The 19,861-nt window shown below is 36.0% G+C and overlaps 1 protein-coding gene across 5 annotated transcripts in view; it reads left to right on the top strand.

Moving 5' to 3' along the window:
• Positions 1-1,832: 1,832 nt before the first annotated feature.
• The window catches only part of kcnh6a (potassium voltage-gated channel, subfamily H (eag-related), member 6a), a 45,236-nt gene continuing 27,207 nt past the window's right edge, over positions 1,833-19,861 (top strand). Inside the window, exons 1-6 of one of the 5 annotated variants that reach the window (XM_048204750.1) lie at positions 1,833-3,353; positions 6,431-6,661; positions 13,224-13,376; positions 14,686-14,789; positions 14,869-15,118; positions 17,517-17,719. In XM_048204750.1, the coding sequence (XP_048060707.1) occupies positions 3,278-3,353; positions 6,431-6,661; positions 13,224-13,376; positions 14,686-14,789; positions 14,869-15,118; positions 17,517-17,719 (1,017 nt within the window). In that variant the 5' untranslated portion in view covers positions 1,833-3,277. The remainder of the gene's footprint in view (positions 3,354-6,430; positions 6,662-13,223; positions 13,377-14,685; positions 14,790-14,868; positions 15,119-17,516; positions 17,720-19,861) is intronic. The other 4 variants (XM_048204725.1, XM_048204742.1, XM_048204716.1 and 1 more) reach the window with 4 other exon arrangements.

The following is a 19,861-nucleotide window of genomic DNA, read 5'->3' as shown; positions in this document are numbered from 1 at the left end:
TTACTTTTCATAAAAAGTAACGAAGTAACGTAATTAGTTACTTTTTTAGGGAGTAACGCAATATTGTAATGCATTACTTTTAAAAGTAACTTTCCCCAACACTGGTCATGAACAGTATTAAAGAAAGAAAATGTGATGTCTAACTTGTAAGACTAGTCTTAGCAGTTTAAGCAACTGGCCCCAAGTCCTATCTATTTGAATTGGGGAAATCCTGAAATATCAAAAAGTGCTTGCCGAACTCATAATTAAATGACATATTTCAAATCAGCAACAAAATCTGACATGAACTGTCCAATAAATGTTGTTTCTAATGCTGCGTTCACACCGAACGCGTCTGGGGCGTCTGAGGCGTCTGATTTACATGTTAAGTCAATGTAAACGCGCGTCTAGGTGTCCTGCGGCGCGAATCAAGCGTCTAGCGCGGCGCGAATCGGCCGTTGACGCGCGAATGGCGCGGCGCGAATTGAGCGTTCACGCGGCTGACGCGCGAATTGAGCGTCTGACGCCCAAACGCCCGAGTTGAAAAATCTGAACTTTGGCGTAAATTCGCGGCGCGTTAACCAATTAGGGACTCTGCTTTGGTAGTAACGTGTTTATGACGTGATCAGCGGTGGAGACCAGAACAAAGATATATACCAGACAAAGATAATATATATATAATAGATAATAGTCGCTGTGTGAGGCCACCCTGAGCTCTATGATATATATTTTTATCGAGACAGGAATAAAAAGGACCTTGCCTGGAAGAGAATAAGCGAAATCTGGTTAGTTGTACAACTTTTTGCATGATTTTAGCCGTTGATACTAGCCCACCTTCTAGCTAGCAAAAGCCGGCCGGCATAACCGAGTTAAATTGCCGCTACAGGTTTCCAACTGACGAGATTATGTGTTTATTCAGAGGATCTGTGCAGAAAGAGATGAAAGCCCCTCCTATGACGCGAATTCGCGTCTGAACACACTTTGTTTAGACGCGCGAATTGAGCGAATTTTACGCGCGTCTGAGGCGTCTGACTTCAAAATGTTTAAGCGTCCAACTAGACGCGTCTGGCGCGAATTTGACGCCCCAGACGCGTTCGGTGTGAACGCAGCATAACGCTCCAATACCCTGCGCATGTGCAGTCCTAAGTGCTAGTCTCAGGTTTCTATGGGAACCGGAGCTTCTAAAGGCAGCTACAGTGACGCAATTAATTTAACAATCAGCGATTGGCTCTTTTACTTAGAATCAAGGTTGGGGCTAGAAGGGATACAGCTAAAGACAAATTGTCCTACTGGGCATGCGGACATCCATATTGCGTCATTTTTGTCACACTGAACAACAATTAATTACTGTATTTGCATTATTGTAAGGGTAGGATTTTAGGGTTGGGGTATAGGTGTAGACGTTAATTAAACAATCAAATTTAATTTATTGTTCTTTTATGGTCAGATTTGGCCATAGCTGTATTGCCAAGGCTGCAGTTTACCTGTGGAATTGGGATACTTTAACACCACTGCCACAGTTGTTTTTCATGTCCTCAGGCTGAAGCATCCCCAATTAACATGATATTTAACCCCTGGGATGTGAATTTTAAAAAAGTGGATTTTGCCCCCAGAAAGTGGGGGTTCCCCCCTGAAACGGTAGTTTTTTTGAGTAGCAATTGGTCGGTGTTTTTGTGAAAACCTGGCTGTATCCGTTATAGCCACAATCTAGAACGTGGGACATATTACGTCATATTGCACGTTGCAGTTTCTCCTATTCATATGTAATAGGAGTACATCGCTGAAAATTATATCATACTTTGTCTACTCTTTAAACAGCATAATTTTGAAAATATAACACAGTGTTTTGCTTCGGTGGTTGGGTGGAATTGACAGGAGAGCAGTTTCTTTTCTTTTTTCCTCTCCGTTTGGTATAAAACACTGTGTTCATAGTCATCCAGTTTGAAATGTTGACTACACAGAGGTTTTCTTTGCTGACTTTAGCCACAGCCTACAACGTGCTGGATCCTTCAAAACAAAAGTAACTCACTCCCGTTAAATGTTTACTCTTTGAATTCTTGCAACACAAGTCGACACCAGTATGACTAAAAGTTTACTAAGTAGTATTTCCTACTATTTGACCTTGGTGAGTGTATCCATAGCAGCCTGGTGTGGGAGTGGCCTTGGACGGCAACAGGCCCAGTGCATTATGGGTGTTGCAGTTTTTCTACATTGGCAAAAGGGACGAAGACAGACTTTTTCTTTGTTTTCTTGTCGGGTGGCAGCGATTTGCTTCGCCTTTCCACTACATAGGGAGCCATGTTTTATTGAAAGCCCATTTTGCCAGCAGTGAAGTACCTCTTTAAGACTGAGCGTTGCTTGGCGACAGTCAAAGCTCCACACTTTGGCTTTGTTTGGAACTATTTTGGTTGTCAGAAATAGACCTACAAACTATTTGGCCATATTTTGTCTGAAACGCAAATTACTTGATATTTTACTTGTTTGTATATAGGAACATATCAAGAAATTTGCTGTTGTTATTACATTTACAACAATTGACAACTTGACCCAACCTGACATGAAAGATTCCTAAATTTACAAAAAATTCAGTTACTAAGAGAAAACAAAAACAAACATTTTATCAAAAACATTTAAATGAGCTTCTGCTAAATGCTTTAAATGTAGCCTACGGTAAGTGAAAGGTTGTGTGCTGTTATGGTGTTTGGTGGAAATGTTGTGCTCGTTGGTGGACTGCATCCCACTAGGACATAGATAAACGCTCTCTGAGAGAGAGAGAGGGAGAAAGAGAGAGAGGAGCATGAGCGCGCATCTGCCTTCTGTCAAAAGTGACAGCTGTGTCCACTGCCTCCCCTGTGAACGCAACGTACCATTATTCCACAACGAGCTTCATCAGCCAAGCCGCGCGCTGCCTCTGAGGTGTCGGCGTCAGTTCTGCTGTCTCGCGTTGTTCTTCTATTTATGTTTCGTCTGGTTTCAGGGAGCATATCCATGCGGTGCCACTGCACGGAGCGACATTTCATGCGACGGCGAGAGAGTTTCGAGTCCCAAAACTGCAAGACATTTGCTTTCATTCAAACCGGCTTTCTTTTACTTTGCATTTAGACTCGGCGACTTTTCACTTTCGCGAGGATCCCATAGGCATTCACGTGTCCTTTTTGTTTAATGCTGGGGCTATAAACACTTGTTACCTGTACAATGTGTTCGAGTTCTAGATTATCTTCGTTCGTCTTGCTCGGTCGTCCTTGAAAGAGAGAAAGAACCAGAATAAGAGGGCTCTTGAATCTGTCCACGCGTGAAAATGCCTGTGCGCCGGGGACACGTCGCTCTTCAGAACACCTATCTGGACACCATCATCAAGAAATTCGACGGGCAAAGTGAGTTTAAAAACTTTTCATTTCCTTTCGTTGGGTTAGAAGGTATTTTAAAGGACAGAAATGTGCTATTGTAGTCTAAAATATAGATATAGCAATGCTATTGTTTATTGATCAATTGGGGTCGTATACGCACTCCGTGAGAAACTGTCAGAGAGCGAGCGGCCATTGGAAGTGTGCAGGTCAGTCATGGGTATCAGTTTGAGATTTAATTTGCATGGCAGTTTGCAACATAAGATGAGAGTAAATCAACAGACCAAGCTTATTTTATATACATTATGTAAATGCAACGGAAAAACTAATCTATGACTAATATGGAAAATTGCTAACAACCATCTGCCCCTTTGTTTTTCCATTCTTCTCTGTATATGCATGTGTTTATTTATGTTGTGCACCTGCTTTGTTCATTCAATCATGTTTCCTGATTTTAGACACATGTGTCATTACACTAGGGAATGACATTTGCATAATATAGGCTACCATTAGTTATTTAACAATTTCCAACGTCCTATTTCACCACAGTTGTCCTGTAATGTTTGATGCTTCCACTCTTTGTTTCAGTCTAAAGGAGGAAGCAGAATTTTTAACAGGTTTCCAAGTTTTATCTTTATGAAGAGCCCTTTGAAATTTGAAATCCAAATCATAACCTTAATATCTGTCCATATGCCCTAATTACCTTAAATTTATAGTCTTACCCCATGATAAACCCAAAGCTTGACCTATGCCTGCTCTGTAAGGCCCTTAATGAGGTTCTTCCCCACAAGTCAAAATAAAAAAGGTTACAGTACCTAGTAAAAGTTTTTCTTTTTGTTTTTATACAGGTGAAAATATAAGTTTCTGCTGGGTTTTCAAGCATTTCAGTAATGATACATGTTCTAGAGTTAGTCAGAGTCTGTTTTCAGGCAAACAGATGCTAACAAGTCATACATTTACGTTTAATAATTTAGCAGATAAGATTCTAGCATAACAAGGGAAAAATTATAGGCCTATATAGCTATTATTCCAATATACCTTTTAATCATCATTGCTTTGTGTACACTATTCATGGTTTACAGTAGTTGTATACTTTTGAACCCTCAAAAACATGTAAAAGAGACTTTGTTTTGAATTCTTCTGTTTCATAACTTTGGCCTGCTTTTGCTTTATGTTAGCTATTATTTTTGAGCAAATCATTCATGTTATAATTCCTTCTCCCTTTACTGGATGCATCAGTTATCCAATGTGTGCATTGATAATTCCTCATCTTTTAAGTATGCAAGCATGTATATGTGTGCCGTTGCATATAAGTTCCTCCCTTCACTATCAGTTAAGGCTAAGTGTCATTTTGCGGCTGCTAGGCAACCATCTCAGTGCGTTGTGTTCTATTCCTGAAGTAAAAAGGCGATAATGAGTTTGATGCTGAGGGGCATTAAAGTTCCTGTCACCAAACACAATTACCATTCAGAGATGGAGAAACAAGATTCAGAGAGAAAAGCAGGCAGTGTGTGACCTCAGAGGCACATGTGAAATACCCCTTAATATATAGAATTTTAATTTGCTAAAAGGAGCAAAGATATTTCCTTTCCATTCCGTCTTAAGATGAACTGTGTTGCTCTCCACCTGTTGAAGCTGATGTGTGATTCAGCTCTTGCTGCAAAAATAGCTCTGCTGTCAGCAGATTTCCTGTTCATATCAAAGCAGGCATCGGAAATACAGATAATGATCAGTAGTATAATACAGGAAGAGGAAGGCAAAGAAAAAAAGAGACATAAAACAGACAAAACAAGAATCAAACCAAAAGCATTCCCACAATCATCAAGTGTGTGGATATGTATTACATTTTTTTTTTGATAACTTTTTTTTTCTTTGATAGACTAAACAAGAAAAAAAATATAGTTATGGATTTAAAAATGTTATTAGTTAAAACTATTTTTAGGTCACTAATCATTGTAAAATTTAGAAGCATTGTCACCAATTATCTTACTTTTAAATTGATTCCAAATATTTATATCCTGTATTGAGGAGAAGAGCTAGTTAAGACACATGGAAGAAAGCTTGCAACTCTCAGTAAGAAAGTCCGGTTACACTGAAGTTATTTTAATGTTTTACATTAATAATAATAATAATATAATTATTTATAAGAATAATATAATAATAAGCTGTCCATTGTGACAACTTACCCCATAGGCCTATAATTTGACAACCACAAAATTTCAGTGTGTGTTAAAGGGATAGTTCACCCAAAAAACGAAAATTATCCCATGATTTACTCACTCTCAAGCCATCCTAGGTGTATATGACTATCTTCTTTCAGACGAACACAATCGGAGATATATTTAAAAATATCCTTCATCCTCCAAGGTTTATAATGGTTGTGAATGGGGGGCCGTGTTTTGAAGGCAAAAATGATGCATCCATCCATAAAAATAAAAAACAAGAAAAGCAATCCATATGAATCCAGGGCATTAATAAAGGCCTTCTGAAGTGAAGCGATGCTTTTTTGTAAGAAAAATATCCATATTTAAACTTTATTCAAATAACTAGCTTCCAGTGGATGACCGTACGCAGAATACGCAAGTCGACATGCGCCAAATGAGTAATCCTCTGACGCGATGTGTGACGCAGGATGTAGGAGTGTTGTAAGCTCAGTCAAAGGATACTCTTCCGCCGCCAATTGACTTGCACATTCTGCTTACGGTCGTCCCCCGGAAGCTAGTTATTTGGATTTATAAAGTTTTAAATATGGATATTTTTCTTACAAAAATGCATTGCTTCGCTTCAGAATGCCTTTATTAACCCACTAGAGTCATATGGGTTACTTTTTTTATGGAAGGATGCATTATTTTTACTTCAAAACGCGGCCCCCCATTCACAACCATTCCCTAAGGATATTTTTAAATATATCTGATTGTGTTCGTCTGAAAGAAGAAAGTCATATATACCTAGGATGGCTAGTAAATCATGGGATAATTTTCATTTTTGGGTGAACTAAACATTTAAATGCACTTTTTAAATGTCTTTTTTCCCCCTGATAATATTGAAAATGTTCATTTTAATGAATTTTTCCTTTCTTAACTCTTTCTTAACCCTTACCCGGACAGACCGTAAATTCCTGATTGCTAACGCCCAGGTGAAGAACTGTGGGATTATCTACTGCAATGAGGGCTTCTGTCAGATGTTTGGTTTCTCGCGGGCAGAGATCATGCAGCAGTCCTGCACGTGTCAGTTCCTGGTGGGGCCGGGCACTATGAAGAGCGCCCTGGCACAGCTGGCGCAGGCCCTGCTCGGGTCAGAAGAGCGCAAAGTGGAGATCCTCTACTACTCTAAGGAAGGTGGGTTTAGCGAGGATTTCACTCACACTTTCCTTTATACACCAAAATTTACATGATAGACATGAGCAGAGACAAAACTTTTCAAATTTTTTGTCCTCTCCTTTCACACTGACAGCTACTCTCATTTGTGTGTGAAAGTCTGGCATTGTGCTGATGCTCACATCATTACTATAGCAACTAATGCAGATACACCAGATACTGACAACACTGTCTGAAACAGAGGCATCACTAGGCCCTCTTTTAAAAAATTCTGTAATTTGTACTTGAATTCATGTTCTCCTCAGTCCCCTTTAAAACACATAAGAAAACAGCGGTAGGCTTTGGCTCCTTTCCGTCTTTTAGTCAGCATTATTCAGATTGTTCTTCAATTCACAGCTGGTGCAGCACCAGCGTCAGAAGCAGTGCATGTGTGTGTGTGTGTGTGTGTGTGTGTGTGTGTGTGTGTGTATATACTTTAATTATACCCTCATCAACACAGGAAAGGAAACGGTCAAATTTCCCCATGTCTTTAATATGTCCGCCTTTTCATTAAAAGAGCCAATGTCCTTTTTGATAGAGTCTTCATCTAATACTCTAGTGTGCATGTGCATTATCTGGACCAGCCTGAACCAGTTTTTAGTCTATTTTAGTTTAAAGAGCTGTACATGTCAACCCTTTACCTACACTAACTTTCAAAAGTTTAGGGTCAGTAAGGCTTTTTTTTAAAGAAATACTTTTATTCAGCAAGGAGGCAATCAAATTGATGAAAAGTGACAGTAAAGTCCCTCCTTCATCCCCAGCTCCTCCTCTCATCTACAGTCAGGACACTCATAAGACCTTCGTTCATCTTCAGAACACAAATTAAGATATTTTTGATGAAATCTGAGAGGTATATTACTTATCCATAGACAGCGATTTAACTACCACTTTCAAGGTCCAGAAAGGTACTAAGGACAGTTTATGAGAATGACACAGAAGAGAAGATATTGTTGAATAAAGTTGTTATTTTTGTTTTGTTTTTGCGCACAAAAACTATTCTCGCTGCTTCATAAAATTAAGGTTGAACCACTGCAGTCACGTCGACTGTTTTAACGCTGTCTTTAGTACCTTTCTGGACCTTGAAAGTGTTGATTATATTGCTGTCTGTGGACGAGTCATTAACCTCTCGGATTTCATCAAAAATATCTTAACATGACTTTAAAACGTAAATATAGGTCGTAATAAGGTGCTTGAAAAATGACCTATAGGGCCAGTCTCATTGCTGTCTATAGACGAGTCATTTACCTCTCAGATTTCAACAAAAATATCTTAATTTGTGTTCTGAAGATGAACGAAGGTCTTACAGGTTTGGAACAACATGAGAGAGAATAATTAATGACAGAAATTTCATTTTTGGGTGAACTAACCCTTTAAGAATGTTAATGGTATCTGTAATACATTTATGTTGGTTCTGTTTTGTTTACCTTATAAGCTGGTTATCACTGCACTACCTGCTATTATCTATGCTAGGCTGCATGGATGGGCAGGGAGTTCTTGCCCAGAACAGAACCGCCAATCCAAACTGTTTGCTAATTGTCAATCATCTTTGACAGTACTGGTCCTAAAAGAAATGTTTCTCTGTGCAGTTATCATTATAGTTGTAGTATGGATTCTGTGGATTCTGCAATTACATTGATGATTGACAATTAGCAAAAAGTTTAGATTGGCGGTATGGTTCTGTTCTGTCATAGTTATTGTCCTTGGTGTTAGAGTTATAGTTATCGTCCAGAGACGAGCTGAGGGCCTGTGTGTCTAACAGAGCCACCCATCCCACCGACTCTGTCTTTATGTCTTTAGTCTCCTCAGCCAGGAACAGATGAATGGAGTCACTGGCTCTCTGCACACCGTTACGCCAGTGTTTGTGCGTGTGTGCATTCATTGTAGCTCAGCTTGAAAGTAGACAGGTGTTCCTTTGGCCGGGAAGCAGTGCACTGATAACATTACCATGACAACAGGACTCCAGAGACTCACACCCCTATCACTAAACTAATGCACTCTGAGCTCAGATGCACGCATATGCTGACATGAACACGCTCACATGTGCCGCCGCCCCTCTGTTCTTTTTATCCATCACATATTTTAGTTGATACAGCATCTCGATCTGTGTCACAGTTGAGCTGGAGACTGAACAGCACCCACCTTTGTGTGTGTGTGTGTGTGTGTGTGTGTGTGTGTGTGTGTGAGGGCAGGGTCTATATTTAGAGTGGTTGATGGCCTGCTTTAGTCAAGAGCTGAGGGGGGTCTGGCTGACTTTAATCATGGTGTTCTTTCTCTGGTTTTTCTGTCCTCCTTCCCATCACTCCCTTCTCATTCCTGTGACTCTCCCTTTCTGCTCTGCGTTCTTATTTCTTTGATTTGCATCAAGCCCTTTTTTCACTCTATCATTTATCTCCTTTATTACCTTTCTGCTCATCGTCATGTCTGGGTTAAAAGTACAACTCATGATGCTTTGATTTCTCTCATGCTATATGAGAGTGTATATATTTTTAAAGCCTCTTAGCCAAAATGTAAGTGACCTCTCTAAATATTCGCAGTGCATCTGTGCATTGTCTGAGAGGTTTGGAGACCAGGGAGTTTAACCAATTAGAAATGATCCTCAGGGGTGAAATCACTTATACATGAACCGGATGTGGAATGACAGAACTGGTGTTCTGATTTAGCAGATTCTCTTTAATTTGAGATTCCAAACATTCTGTTTTTCAAGTTTTTCATCTACACTATTATTTAAAATTTTGGGGTCAGTAATATTTTTGAAAGAAGTCTCTGATGCCCACCAAAGCTGCATTCATTTGACTTTGAATTTATCACAATGTAAAATAACTGTTTTCTATTTTAAAGGTGCCCTAGAACTTTTTTTTAAAAAGATGTAATATAAGTCTGAAGGTGTCTTTTTTCCCTGAATGTGTGACACAAGTGTTACCTGTATTCAGCACAAACTGAATGTGAGGAACAGTTGTACATGTTTGTGTTTTGAAGGAATAAACTTTATGCGTGGTTAAAAAAACAAAAAACTAAGTTTAAGGCCAGTATATTAAATCTGTGTTCAAAATTTTGGGTAGTAGACTATTTTTTTTTATTAAAAATTATGCTGACTACCTTTCATTTATAACAATTTTATTTTTTACACTTTTGCCAAGAAACACGGTGCGAGGAGGCTATTTTGGCATTCTCACCTGGCATCATTATAGGCTTTCAGTCAGGTATGTGAAAAAAAACTTCTGATGCCAAGCTCATCATGGTATATGAAACATACAGAAAAATTTTATTACAATATAAAATAATGGCTCTGTGATGCGGTCTGATAAGGTTTTTATGAGCCGATTCATATGTTTATGCTTTAACAGAGGAGTTATTTTTATTTAATATTCATTGTTACTCTATGCCTGGTGTTTGCTTTAATTCACGTGCTCCACGCCCACGGAGCTCGCGCTTGCCTTAAACAGTGCCTTAACAAAGTTTACACTGCTAATATAATCCTCAAATGGATCTTTACAAAGTGTTCGTCATGCATGTGGCGGATTATGTGAGTATTGTATACTGTTATATTGTTTACATTTGATTCTGAATGAGTTTGATAGTGCTCCGTGGCTAAAGCTAACATTACACACTGTTGGAGAGATTTATAAAGAATGAAGTTGTGTTTATGAATTATACAGACTGCAAGTGTTTAATAATGAAAATAGCGACAGTCTTGTCTCCATGAATACAGTAAGAAACGATGGTAACTTTAACCACATTTAACAGTACATTAGCAACATGCTAACGAAACATTTATAAAGACAATTTACAAATATCACTAAAAATATCATGTAATCATGGATCTTGTCAGTTATTATTGCTCCATCTGCCATTTTTCGCTATTTTTCTTGCTTGCTTACCTAGTCTGATGATTCAGCAGTGCACAGATCCAGACGTTAATACTGGCTGCCCTTGTCTAATGCCTTGAACATGAGCTGGCATATGCAAATATTGGGGGCGTACATATTAATGATCCAGACTGTTATGTAACAGTCGGTGTTATGTTGAGATTCGCCTGTTCTTCGGAGGTCTTTTAAACAAATGAGATTTATATAAGAAGGAGGACACAATGGAGTTTGAGACTTACTGTATGTCATTTCCATGTACTGAACTCTTGTTATTTGACTATGCCAAGATAAATTAAATTTTTCATTTGAGGGCACCTTTAAGTCAAGTCAAGTCACCTTCTTTATATAGTGTTTTATATAATGCAGATTGTTTCAAGCAGCTTTACAATGATAAACAGGAAAATAATGATTCAGTGATGCGAAAAGACTTCAATTCTGCTGTAAAGCAGCTCTAAAAAGACAACAGTAAATGGTCATTATCAGTTCAGTTTTGTTCAATAAATAAGTTCATCAATGTTTACTAGAGAAACCATTGGTGTCATCATACAGTTCAGTTCTCATCCGATAGGGTCAGTGCAGTCAGATCAATAATATTGCTGAATATTTAGTCTCCCCAACTAAGAAAGCCAGAGGCGACAGTGGCAAGAAACTCCATCAGGTGACAGAATAGAGAAAAAAAACCTTGGGAGAAGCCAGGCTCAATCGAGGGACCAGTTCTCCTCTGGCCAAATGAATGAACATAGTGTGATTATGATTCCAGGCTGCATCACAAGTATGGTCTTCATAGATGGTCCTCATAGGTGGTCGGTCTGTCTCTAGTCTAGTTGTTGTGGTCTCTGGTGACATTCAGTGGTGCGTTGTGGTCGTCTCTTGGTGCAGGTCTACCATCTGGTCTGAATCCAACTGACTACGGTAACCTTGTGATAAGGATGAAACAGAGAGACTAATATAAGTGTAGATGGCAAGTACATCGGATGTTATGGGAAGTGTTCCTGGTTCTGGTTGACCTTATTTATAATAATCCTTTAAATTAGCCTATTTGAATTATAGAAGTGTGATAGTGTGTTACGTGTATGCTAGGTTTAATGTGAACGTGAAGGACTAAAATGTGATAGGAGCTCGCTCAAGTACTGAGGAGCTAAACCATTCAATGTTTTATAAGTAATCAGCAAATTTTAAAATGTATGCAGTGTTGACTGGTCATACTGATTGATTGAGTCTGTTTATTAAGCATGCAGGGCAACAACCCAGTAAGGCATTACAATAATCTAGCCTTGAGGTCGTGAATGCATGAATTTACTTCTCTGCATTTGACACTGAGAGCATGTGTAGTAATTTAGAGATATTTAAGCTGAAAAGATGTGGTTTTACAAATGCTAGAAATGTGGCTTTCAAATGAAACAATGCTATCAAATAACACATCCAGGTTCCTAACTGACGACAGTATTCTAGGTAATATCGTGCAGAGATTTTTGGTCCAATAATTAAAACCCCTTTTTTTTCCTGAATTTATTGGTAGGAAATTACTAGTCATTAAATTTTTATATCAACTATGCATTCTGTTAGTTGAATTAGCATGTTTCATCAGGCTGCAAAGAATTAATATCATCAGCGTAACAGTGAAAACTGATGCCCTATCCCAAGGAAACTAATGAGATATGCCAAGGGTAGCATATACAGGATGAAGAGCAATGGTCCTAGTATTGAGCCTTGCAGTACTCCATACTGAATTTGTGATCGATATGATACCTCTTCATTTACTGCTACAAATTGAAAACAGTCAGATAAGTACGATTTGAACCATGCTTATGCAGTTCCATTAATGCCAACTTAATTTTCAAGTCTATTTAAAAGAATAGTGTCAACTTTATAACTCTAATGAGAACAGTCTCAGTACTATGATGTGTTCTAAATCCTGACCTGAAATCTTCAAATCTTCACTCCAGGAAGGAACATAGTTGTGAGGATACTGACTTTTTAAGTGTTTTTGTCAGAAGAGGGAGATTCAAGATCGTTCTGTTGTTAATTAATTCTCTAGGATCAAGTTTTAATTTATTGTAAAATATAATTTATTCCTGATATATGTAATTATTCAATGTAAGTAAAGCTGAATTTTCAGCTCTTTAGTCTCACATGATCCTTCAGAACTCTGATTTGCTGCTCAAGAAACATTTCTTATTATTATCAATGTTATAAACATGGAATGGCATAACATTTTATTTTATTTCTATTAATGCTGCCTGTGGTGGGGTAATAACAGCACTCTTTAAACTTGAAATTAATTTGCACATTTTAGGTATGAGTTGTAGATTTATAAACTACTTTAATTAAAAGTCAACGAATATAAGAACATTATATCAAAGTTTTAAGACAGTGAAAGAATGTGTTACAGTCCTCCATGGTCTCCCCGATTTTTTTAGATTTATGTTTCCTCAAAGTCATGGACTTCAAACCCCCCGAACGGCAGCACCTGTGTGTGGGTGTCTTATTGTGTGTTTGTGTAAGTGTGAGTGTGTTTTGGACTACTCACAGCCCTCACACTGGTATTTATAACAGCTCTTCATGAAAACTAAACTACATTTCTGCTGTATTTTGTACTCAAACATCTCTGCTTGCTGACATCCCTGTTAACTACATTAATTCTCTTTCTCTCCTGTCTCTCTCTCTTGGCCTTTCAGGAGCGTGTAGGCCTTGTTTAGTTGATGTCGTTCCAGTAAAGAATGAGGAAGGAGTCGTAATCATGTTCATCCTAAACTTTCAAGAGCTTTTAGACCCATCTATGAAAAAAGGTGGCATTAAACAGCGGATGACACACAGCTGGCTACAGGCAGGTGCGTGTCCCCCCTTTCTCTGTGTGTGCAGAGATTATGCCCTTTCTGTAACAGCCTTATAAGGTAAACACATTGACTGCTGTGCTTGGTGTGACGGTTGGTGTGTAGGTGTAGCTAGAGGCAGCATTTGATGAAGATGGTGTCAGATTTTGGTGTCAGTGTTTATGTACATGAGAAGTGCGTGTGAATGCCTGGATCATCATTTCTGTTCAGTGGTGCATTTAACTTTTATATTAGACACGATGAGATATTTATTTGCCATATTATGTTAAAAATTGATTAAACTACTTTTATTTGTTTTTATATATGTAAATTATTATAAATATATTTAATTATATTATATGTTGACAAATAAAATTGCAATATTATTGATAAACATGCATATACAACAATTGATATAAAAGAAATAAAAGAATGTGAATTATTATCATTATTTAATTATATTATATGTTGACAAATAAAAGTTAAATAAAATTATTAAAAATATTTTTTCATTGTAATTATTAATATAAAAATATTTAACGTTATAGTATGTAATGTAGGATTTAAAGTATATAATATTTGAAATTATTTTATTTATGTTTTTAAATATATATATACTATTATTATTAAATAGTAATATTAAACAATAATATTTTTAGTATTAATATTAATAAAACAATTATCATTAAATCATATAAAACTAAAATAATTATATATATATATATATATATATATATATATATATATATATATATATATATATATATATATATATATATTAATAATAAATAATAATATATTGTAATATTTTATATTATATAATATAATATATAATATTATATTATATAATATATAATATAATATATTATATAATAAAATATATTATATTATAATAAATATTTAAAATATATATATATATATATATATATATATATATATATATATATATATATATATATATATAATAAAAAGAAATGATGATGATAATGATGATTATATTTAGTTATCTAACAAATTTGACATTTATCAAAGTCTTTTATCCAAAGAAACTTACACTACATTTATTTCAAGTGAGCAGTAATCTTTTAGTTACCAGCCCAGTTCCACACCATATTAATCTAGTGTATTAAATGTATTTAAATGAGAGAAAACTGGGTCTTCTCCTGCTTTACAGGTTTTAAAAGAGATCTCATCATTATCACACACTGTACTCAGATTTGTCAGATATTATTAAAAGGACCTACCAGACTTCAGAACTCATTTCTCACCAGTTATGACCTCTGATCTTTGAGCAAAAAAAAAAAAAAAGCTTGTGTTTCTTTATCAGGTCAGAGACGCAAGATGAGGCTTAGAATGCCCTCTCTCCGTGTCAAACGGCAGCCGTCCCTCCCTAAGGACCACTTTGAGGGCGTGGTGGTAGACTACCTACAGGTACATGCATGCAAATACAAAACATAAGTTCATAATCGCACAGACATGTGATTACAGCTTCCCTCTGTGTGTCCTGCAGCCCTCTCATGAGGAGGTGGCTCTGAAAGACCTCCAGATGTCTCCAGACAGCTGCTTGAAATCAGAGACCCAGGCCTTGATTCAGCAGACCCCCTCCTCATGTGGCTTCTCATCCCCACTCTCACGGCCCTCAGACCGGCTAGAGCCCAGTGGACCACCTCTCAAACACAGCCACTCCAGAGAGAGCATACACAGTCTGCGTCGGGCATCCTCGCTGCATGACATCGACGGCATTAGGGACCAGTGTAGCGGTATGAGTGTTTTTAATTGCAGTATTATTTCCACCTTATCAGACAGTATTTGAAGGTCATCAAGGCAATTTTGAATCCAATGTCGGAATAACATCCTGTCTCTGTGTGGTTTGCCGGTTGATTGAAAATATAAAGATGATATCACATATCACAGTTAAAAGAAATTTATTTAGAAATACAGTCAAACCAAAAATTATTCAGACACTAGATATATTTTTTTGATATTGAAGGATAGCAAAATAAAGTAAACTGTGACATATTATACCCAAAACTTATTCATACAGTGGACTACCAGTAAAACTGATAAAAATTTGCAATCAAAAATTATTCAGACACTTTGACATGACCAGGTTTTTCTCAAGTGTTATCTGACATAATTAAGATTATTTTTTTCTGACACAGTTTAACTCTGAGATCTTGTCATATTTTATTACCATTTTTTTAAACTATAGTGAATAAACTGTATAAATGAATGAAATGTTCAAGGTGTCTGAATAAATTTTGGTTTGACTGTAATTTTATTTCAGTTATGATTCTGTGTTTACCCAGTAATAGTCATTATAGCTATTATATTCTCTTGAATGTCTCTAAAACTCATTCGCATTTGTTCTAGATCATCAGATGTGACAAAATGGGGATATAAAATGCTTAACATGGCTTAATGTACTAAAATGACCAAGGAGAACCCAATTTCATTTAATAAACATTTACTGCAAACAAAGCCTTAATTCACAAAGAAAGGTATATTTACATTGTGTTTTTTTTTTTTTTTATGAAAAGGAACAAACACAAAATCCAATCTCTTAGTTTGTCTACAAGCAAAAGGATGATGCTATAATAAAACACAAAGCACATTTTCCCCAATAGAAATCCATTATAAAGTAAGGGCTTAACATAAAATATTGTTTGATTCTTGGCAGATGTTTATTATAAGTAAAGTGTAAATATTTAGGACATGAAGTCACTTTTTTATGCACTTTTGTTGTTTTGTTATTGATATTGAATATTGATAACAATCGGAAATGTTTCTTGAGCATCAAATCATCAAATTAGGCTGATTTCTGAAGGATCATGTGACACTGAAGACTGGAGTAATGATGCTGAAATTTAATTTTGCCATCACAGGAATTAAATTTTAAAATATATTAAAATAGAAAATTAGTTATAAATGATAAATTGTGATAATAAATAAAAATCACTATGATAGATATGTCATATTGTGAGATATAAACTTGCAATTCATTGGAAGATATGAACTTAAGAGTAAAACTAAAGTCTGATTGTGAGATTTAAAGTGAGAATTACCTTTTTTTCCCCCCACAGTGATGGAAACCAGCTTCCATAATTCCACTTTGCAGTATGGTGCAAAATGTGTAGTATTCCAAAGCCACTGTGTCAGTATGTTTACCAGTGTGAAACTGTTTCCTATAACAGGCTTTTACAGTGGAGAAAATGCCAAAGTTGAAAACATTATTGTCTTTATTCTTGGACTGCAGTTTTATTGGCAGATAGTGTATACGACAGAGGAAGTGTGAGAGAGGTTTGTTTCTTTGGTTTGACTTACTGGGCAGTGTGACTGTCTTTTTAAATCATATGTCATATGTCTGAGAATTTATATGTCAGAAATGAGCGGAGATTGAGTGGAACAGATGCTTTTCAGCTTATTACTTCATGCAGCCTTGTTTGATCAGCTCTCCCGTCTCTTAGCTGTGATTAAACTCTTCCATTAGCATTAAACAGGTGTACCATTGACTGAGTACACACAGGACATGCTTTCAATAGAAATTAATTATTATATATTTGAATGTGTTCTTGACTACATAAGTCAAAAGCAATTAGCTTAAAATAGAAGTAGCATTTGATTTGATAAAAATGAGCTAGTATGGTTTTCTAATGGAGTTTATGGAACAAATCCAAAAAGCAGCACAAAGCATAATGAGCATAACAAACCAGCCCATTCGAACATTTTAAATTGTATCGTTCAAGTCTTTGGAAGTCCAGAATAAGACCTGGTTCCCTGGTGAGATGGGCACATGTGGCGGCCTATTTCTGTAGCTGTAGTCCTAATCAATGCTTTTGTGCGACTGTGATTACCCTCAGCCACCCCTGACGCGCCTGACGCTCTGCATGTGTGTGCGCAAACTCTAAAGAGTTTATTTTGTCACTATACAGGTGTCCCAATGACTCATAAGTCTATAATAAGAGGTTTTCATCATTGCATGCTCAAACAGTGACATAACCAGCAATGTAACTGGCAGATGCATACAGGATGGAAGTGCAAGTCACATGGCATGATATTGTTTTAATCGAACCCTGTGATGTTTTTTTTTTTTTTTTTTCAATTGTTTTTGACTACTGTGATGAAAACTGACCATTGGGTGTGATATTTCTTTCTCAGATCTGAAGCCCAGTAACTTAAACTCCACCTCAGACTCTGATTTGATGCGGCACCGCACCATTGGCCGCATCCCTCAAGTGACAATATCCTTCGGCTCGGACCGCCTCAGACCTCCTTCCCCCACAGAGATCGAGATCATAGCGCCCAGCAAGATTAAAGACCGCACACAGAACGTCTCAGAAAAGGTCACTCAAGTCACGCAGGTAATATGAAAAAGTACTTGACAGCTCAGCAATGCATATTTTCATGCAAATTTATTCTTGACTGATTCAGTCATATGTTCCTCTTCTTTCTGCTTCCTTAGTGAGGCCTAGTGATTTTGCCATTTGATTTATTTATACCCTTATGGTATTGTTGCTATACACATGCTGTAATTAAAAAAAAAATAGCCAAGTAATTGTAGATTGTAGAAACCTCAGTAACATGAAAATTAGGGCTGTCAATCAAGTTACAATTATAATCAATTATAATTTATATATAATTTATTTATATAATTATAAATAATTATAATGTTATATTCTAATGAAATTGTTTGTGCAATATGTCAATTAACTAATCAAATTAATTGCAGTTATCATATATCGTATATTTGTAGCAATAGCCAACAATACATTGTATAGGTCAAAATTATTGATTTTTCTTTTATGCCAAAATCATTAGGATATTAAGTAAAGACCATGTTCCTTGAAGATATTTTGTAAATTTCCTACCGTTAATATATAAAAAAAGTATTTTTGTGAATGGATATGCATCGCTAAGGACTTCATTTGGACAACTTTAAAAGGAGATTTTCTCAATATTTTGATTTTTTATGCACCCTCAGATCCCAGATCTTCAAATAGTTGCTTATTTATTCAGCTTTCAGATGATGTATAAATCTCAATTTTTTTTTAAATTGACCCTTATGACTGGTTTTGTGGACCAGGGTCACATATATACTCCACTGTTTGAAAGTTTGCATTGGGTAAGATTTTATACTGTTTTTGAAAGTCTCTTGCTCTTTTAGCTGAATTTATTTGATCAACAATATAGTAAAACAGTAATATTGTGAAATATTATTACAATTTAGAATAACGGTTGTCTATTTGAATATGTTTTGAATATATTTGAAGACTTCTGATGCAAAAGCCTCTGAGTGCCATCTGAAATTTTCTTCTAAAATGAGCATTTTTATCAAGCTTGTATGTTTAGGTTCAGTAATTTCACTTTAATGGCAATTAATATGTCATTTTCATTGCCATTAAAGTGAAATAACGGAACATAAACATACGAGCTTGATAAAAATGCTCATTTTAGAAGAAAATTTCAGATGGCACTCAGAGGCTTTTGCATCTGAAGTCTTCATTTCTTTGATGGCAAATCTGAGGTTTCAACTTTAAAAGTTGAAAACGGTTGTTTTTAATATTTAATATTTTTTTGTTCATATTTTTGTGATCACATTTTTTTCAGGATGCTTTGATAAATAGAACGATCAAAAGAACAGCATTTGTTTAAAAAAGAAATATTTTGTAACAATGTAAATGTCTTTACAGTCACTTATGGTAAATGTAATGCATCCTTGCAGAATAAAATAATTTCTTAATTAACTTAATTATTTAATTAAATTAAGTTAATTTCTTTAACTTACTGACCCTAAACGTTTGAAAGATAGTTAATATTAGCTGGCAAAGGTTCACAAATAAAAATAAAAACATTATTATGGCAGATGAGTAAAAGTTTTAATATATGAATTTATTGAACATACTGTAACCTAATCTCTCTATCTATTTTGCATTCAAAATTCTTTCTGCACGGTTTTAAATTATTTGTCTATGTAGAGTTAATTGAATTAAAATTCTAATAATTTAATGTAACTGCAATGTAACATGTAAGTGACTAAATTGAGTGAAGTCATTTTAAACTAGAAAAAAAAATAAAAATTGTCAAGACAAACTGATGATAGCTTGACAAAACCTTATCTGAAATTTTAAGAGTCTTGACATTTGATGGATTTACAGGCCTTACAGATTTAATTTCATTCAATGTATTACATTGACTGTCATTCCAGTTAAAGTTCTGTGAAAATATACATTTAAAAAGATGCAAAGACTATATACACACCAGTCTGCACAAGTTGCACTAGTTGACATCACAAAAGCTTTCACCCATCCTCTTCAGCCAGTGAAACATTTGATGACATCATCTAGATGATTTACTATTTTGTAACATCTCCACACAAGCAGTTAGTGACCTATTTACAGGGGACCACTGAGTCCTGTGCTGATGTGGGCAGTGCTTATTGGGCTGTTGTGTAGGGAACGGACACACACTGACACACTTTTCCTACCCTTGTGTTTTATGTGTGA

Source organism: Megalobrama amblycephala, linkage group LG1 (genome assembly GCF_018812025.1).
Source record: "Megalobrama amblycephala isolate DHTTF-2021 linkage group LG1, ASM1881202v1, whole genome shotgun sequence".
Classification (NCBI taxonomy): Eukaryota; Metazoa; Chordata; class Actinopteri; order Cypriniformes; family Xenocyprididae; genus Megalobrama; species Megalobrama amblycephala.
This window is presented reverse-complemented; position numbering and strand designations above follow the sequence as displayed.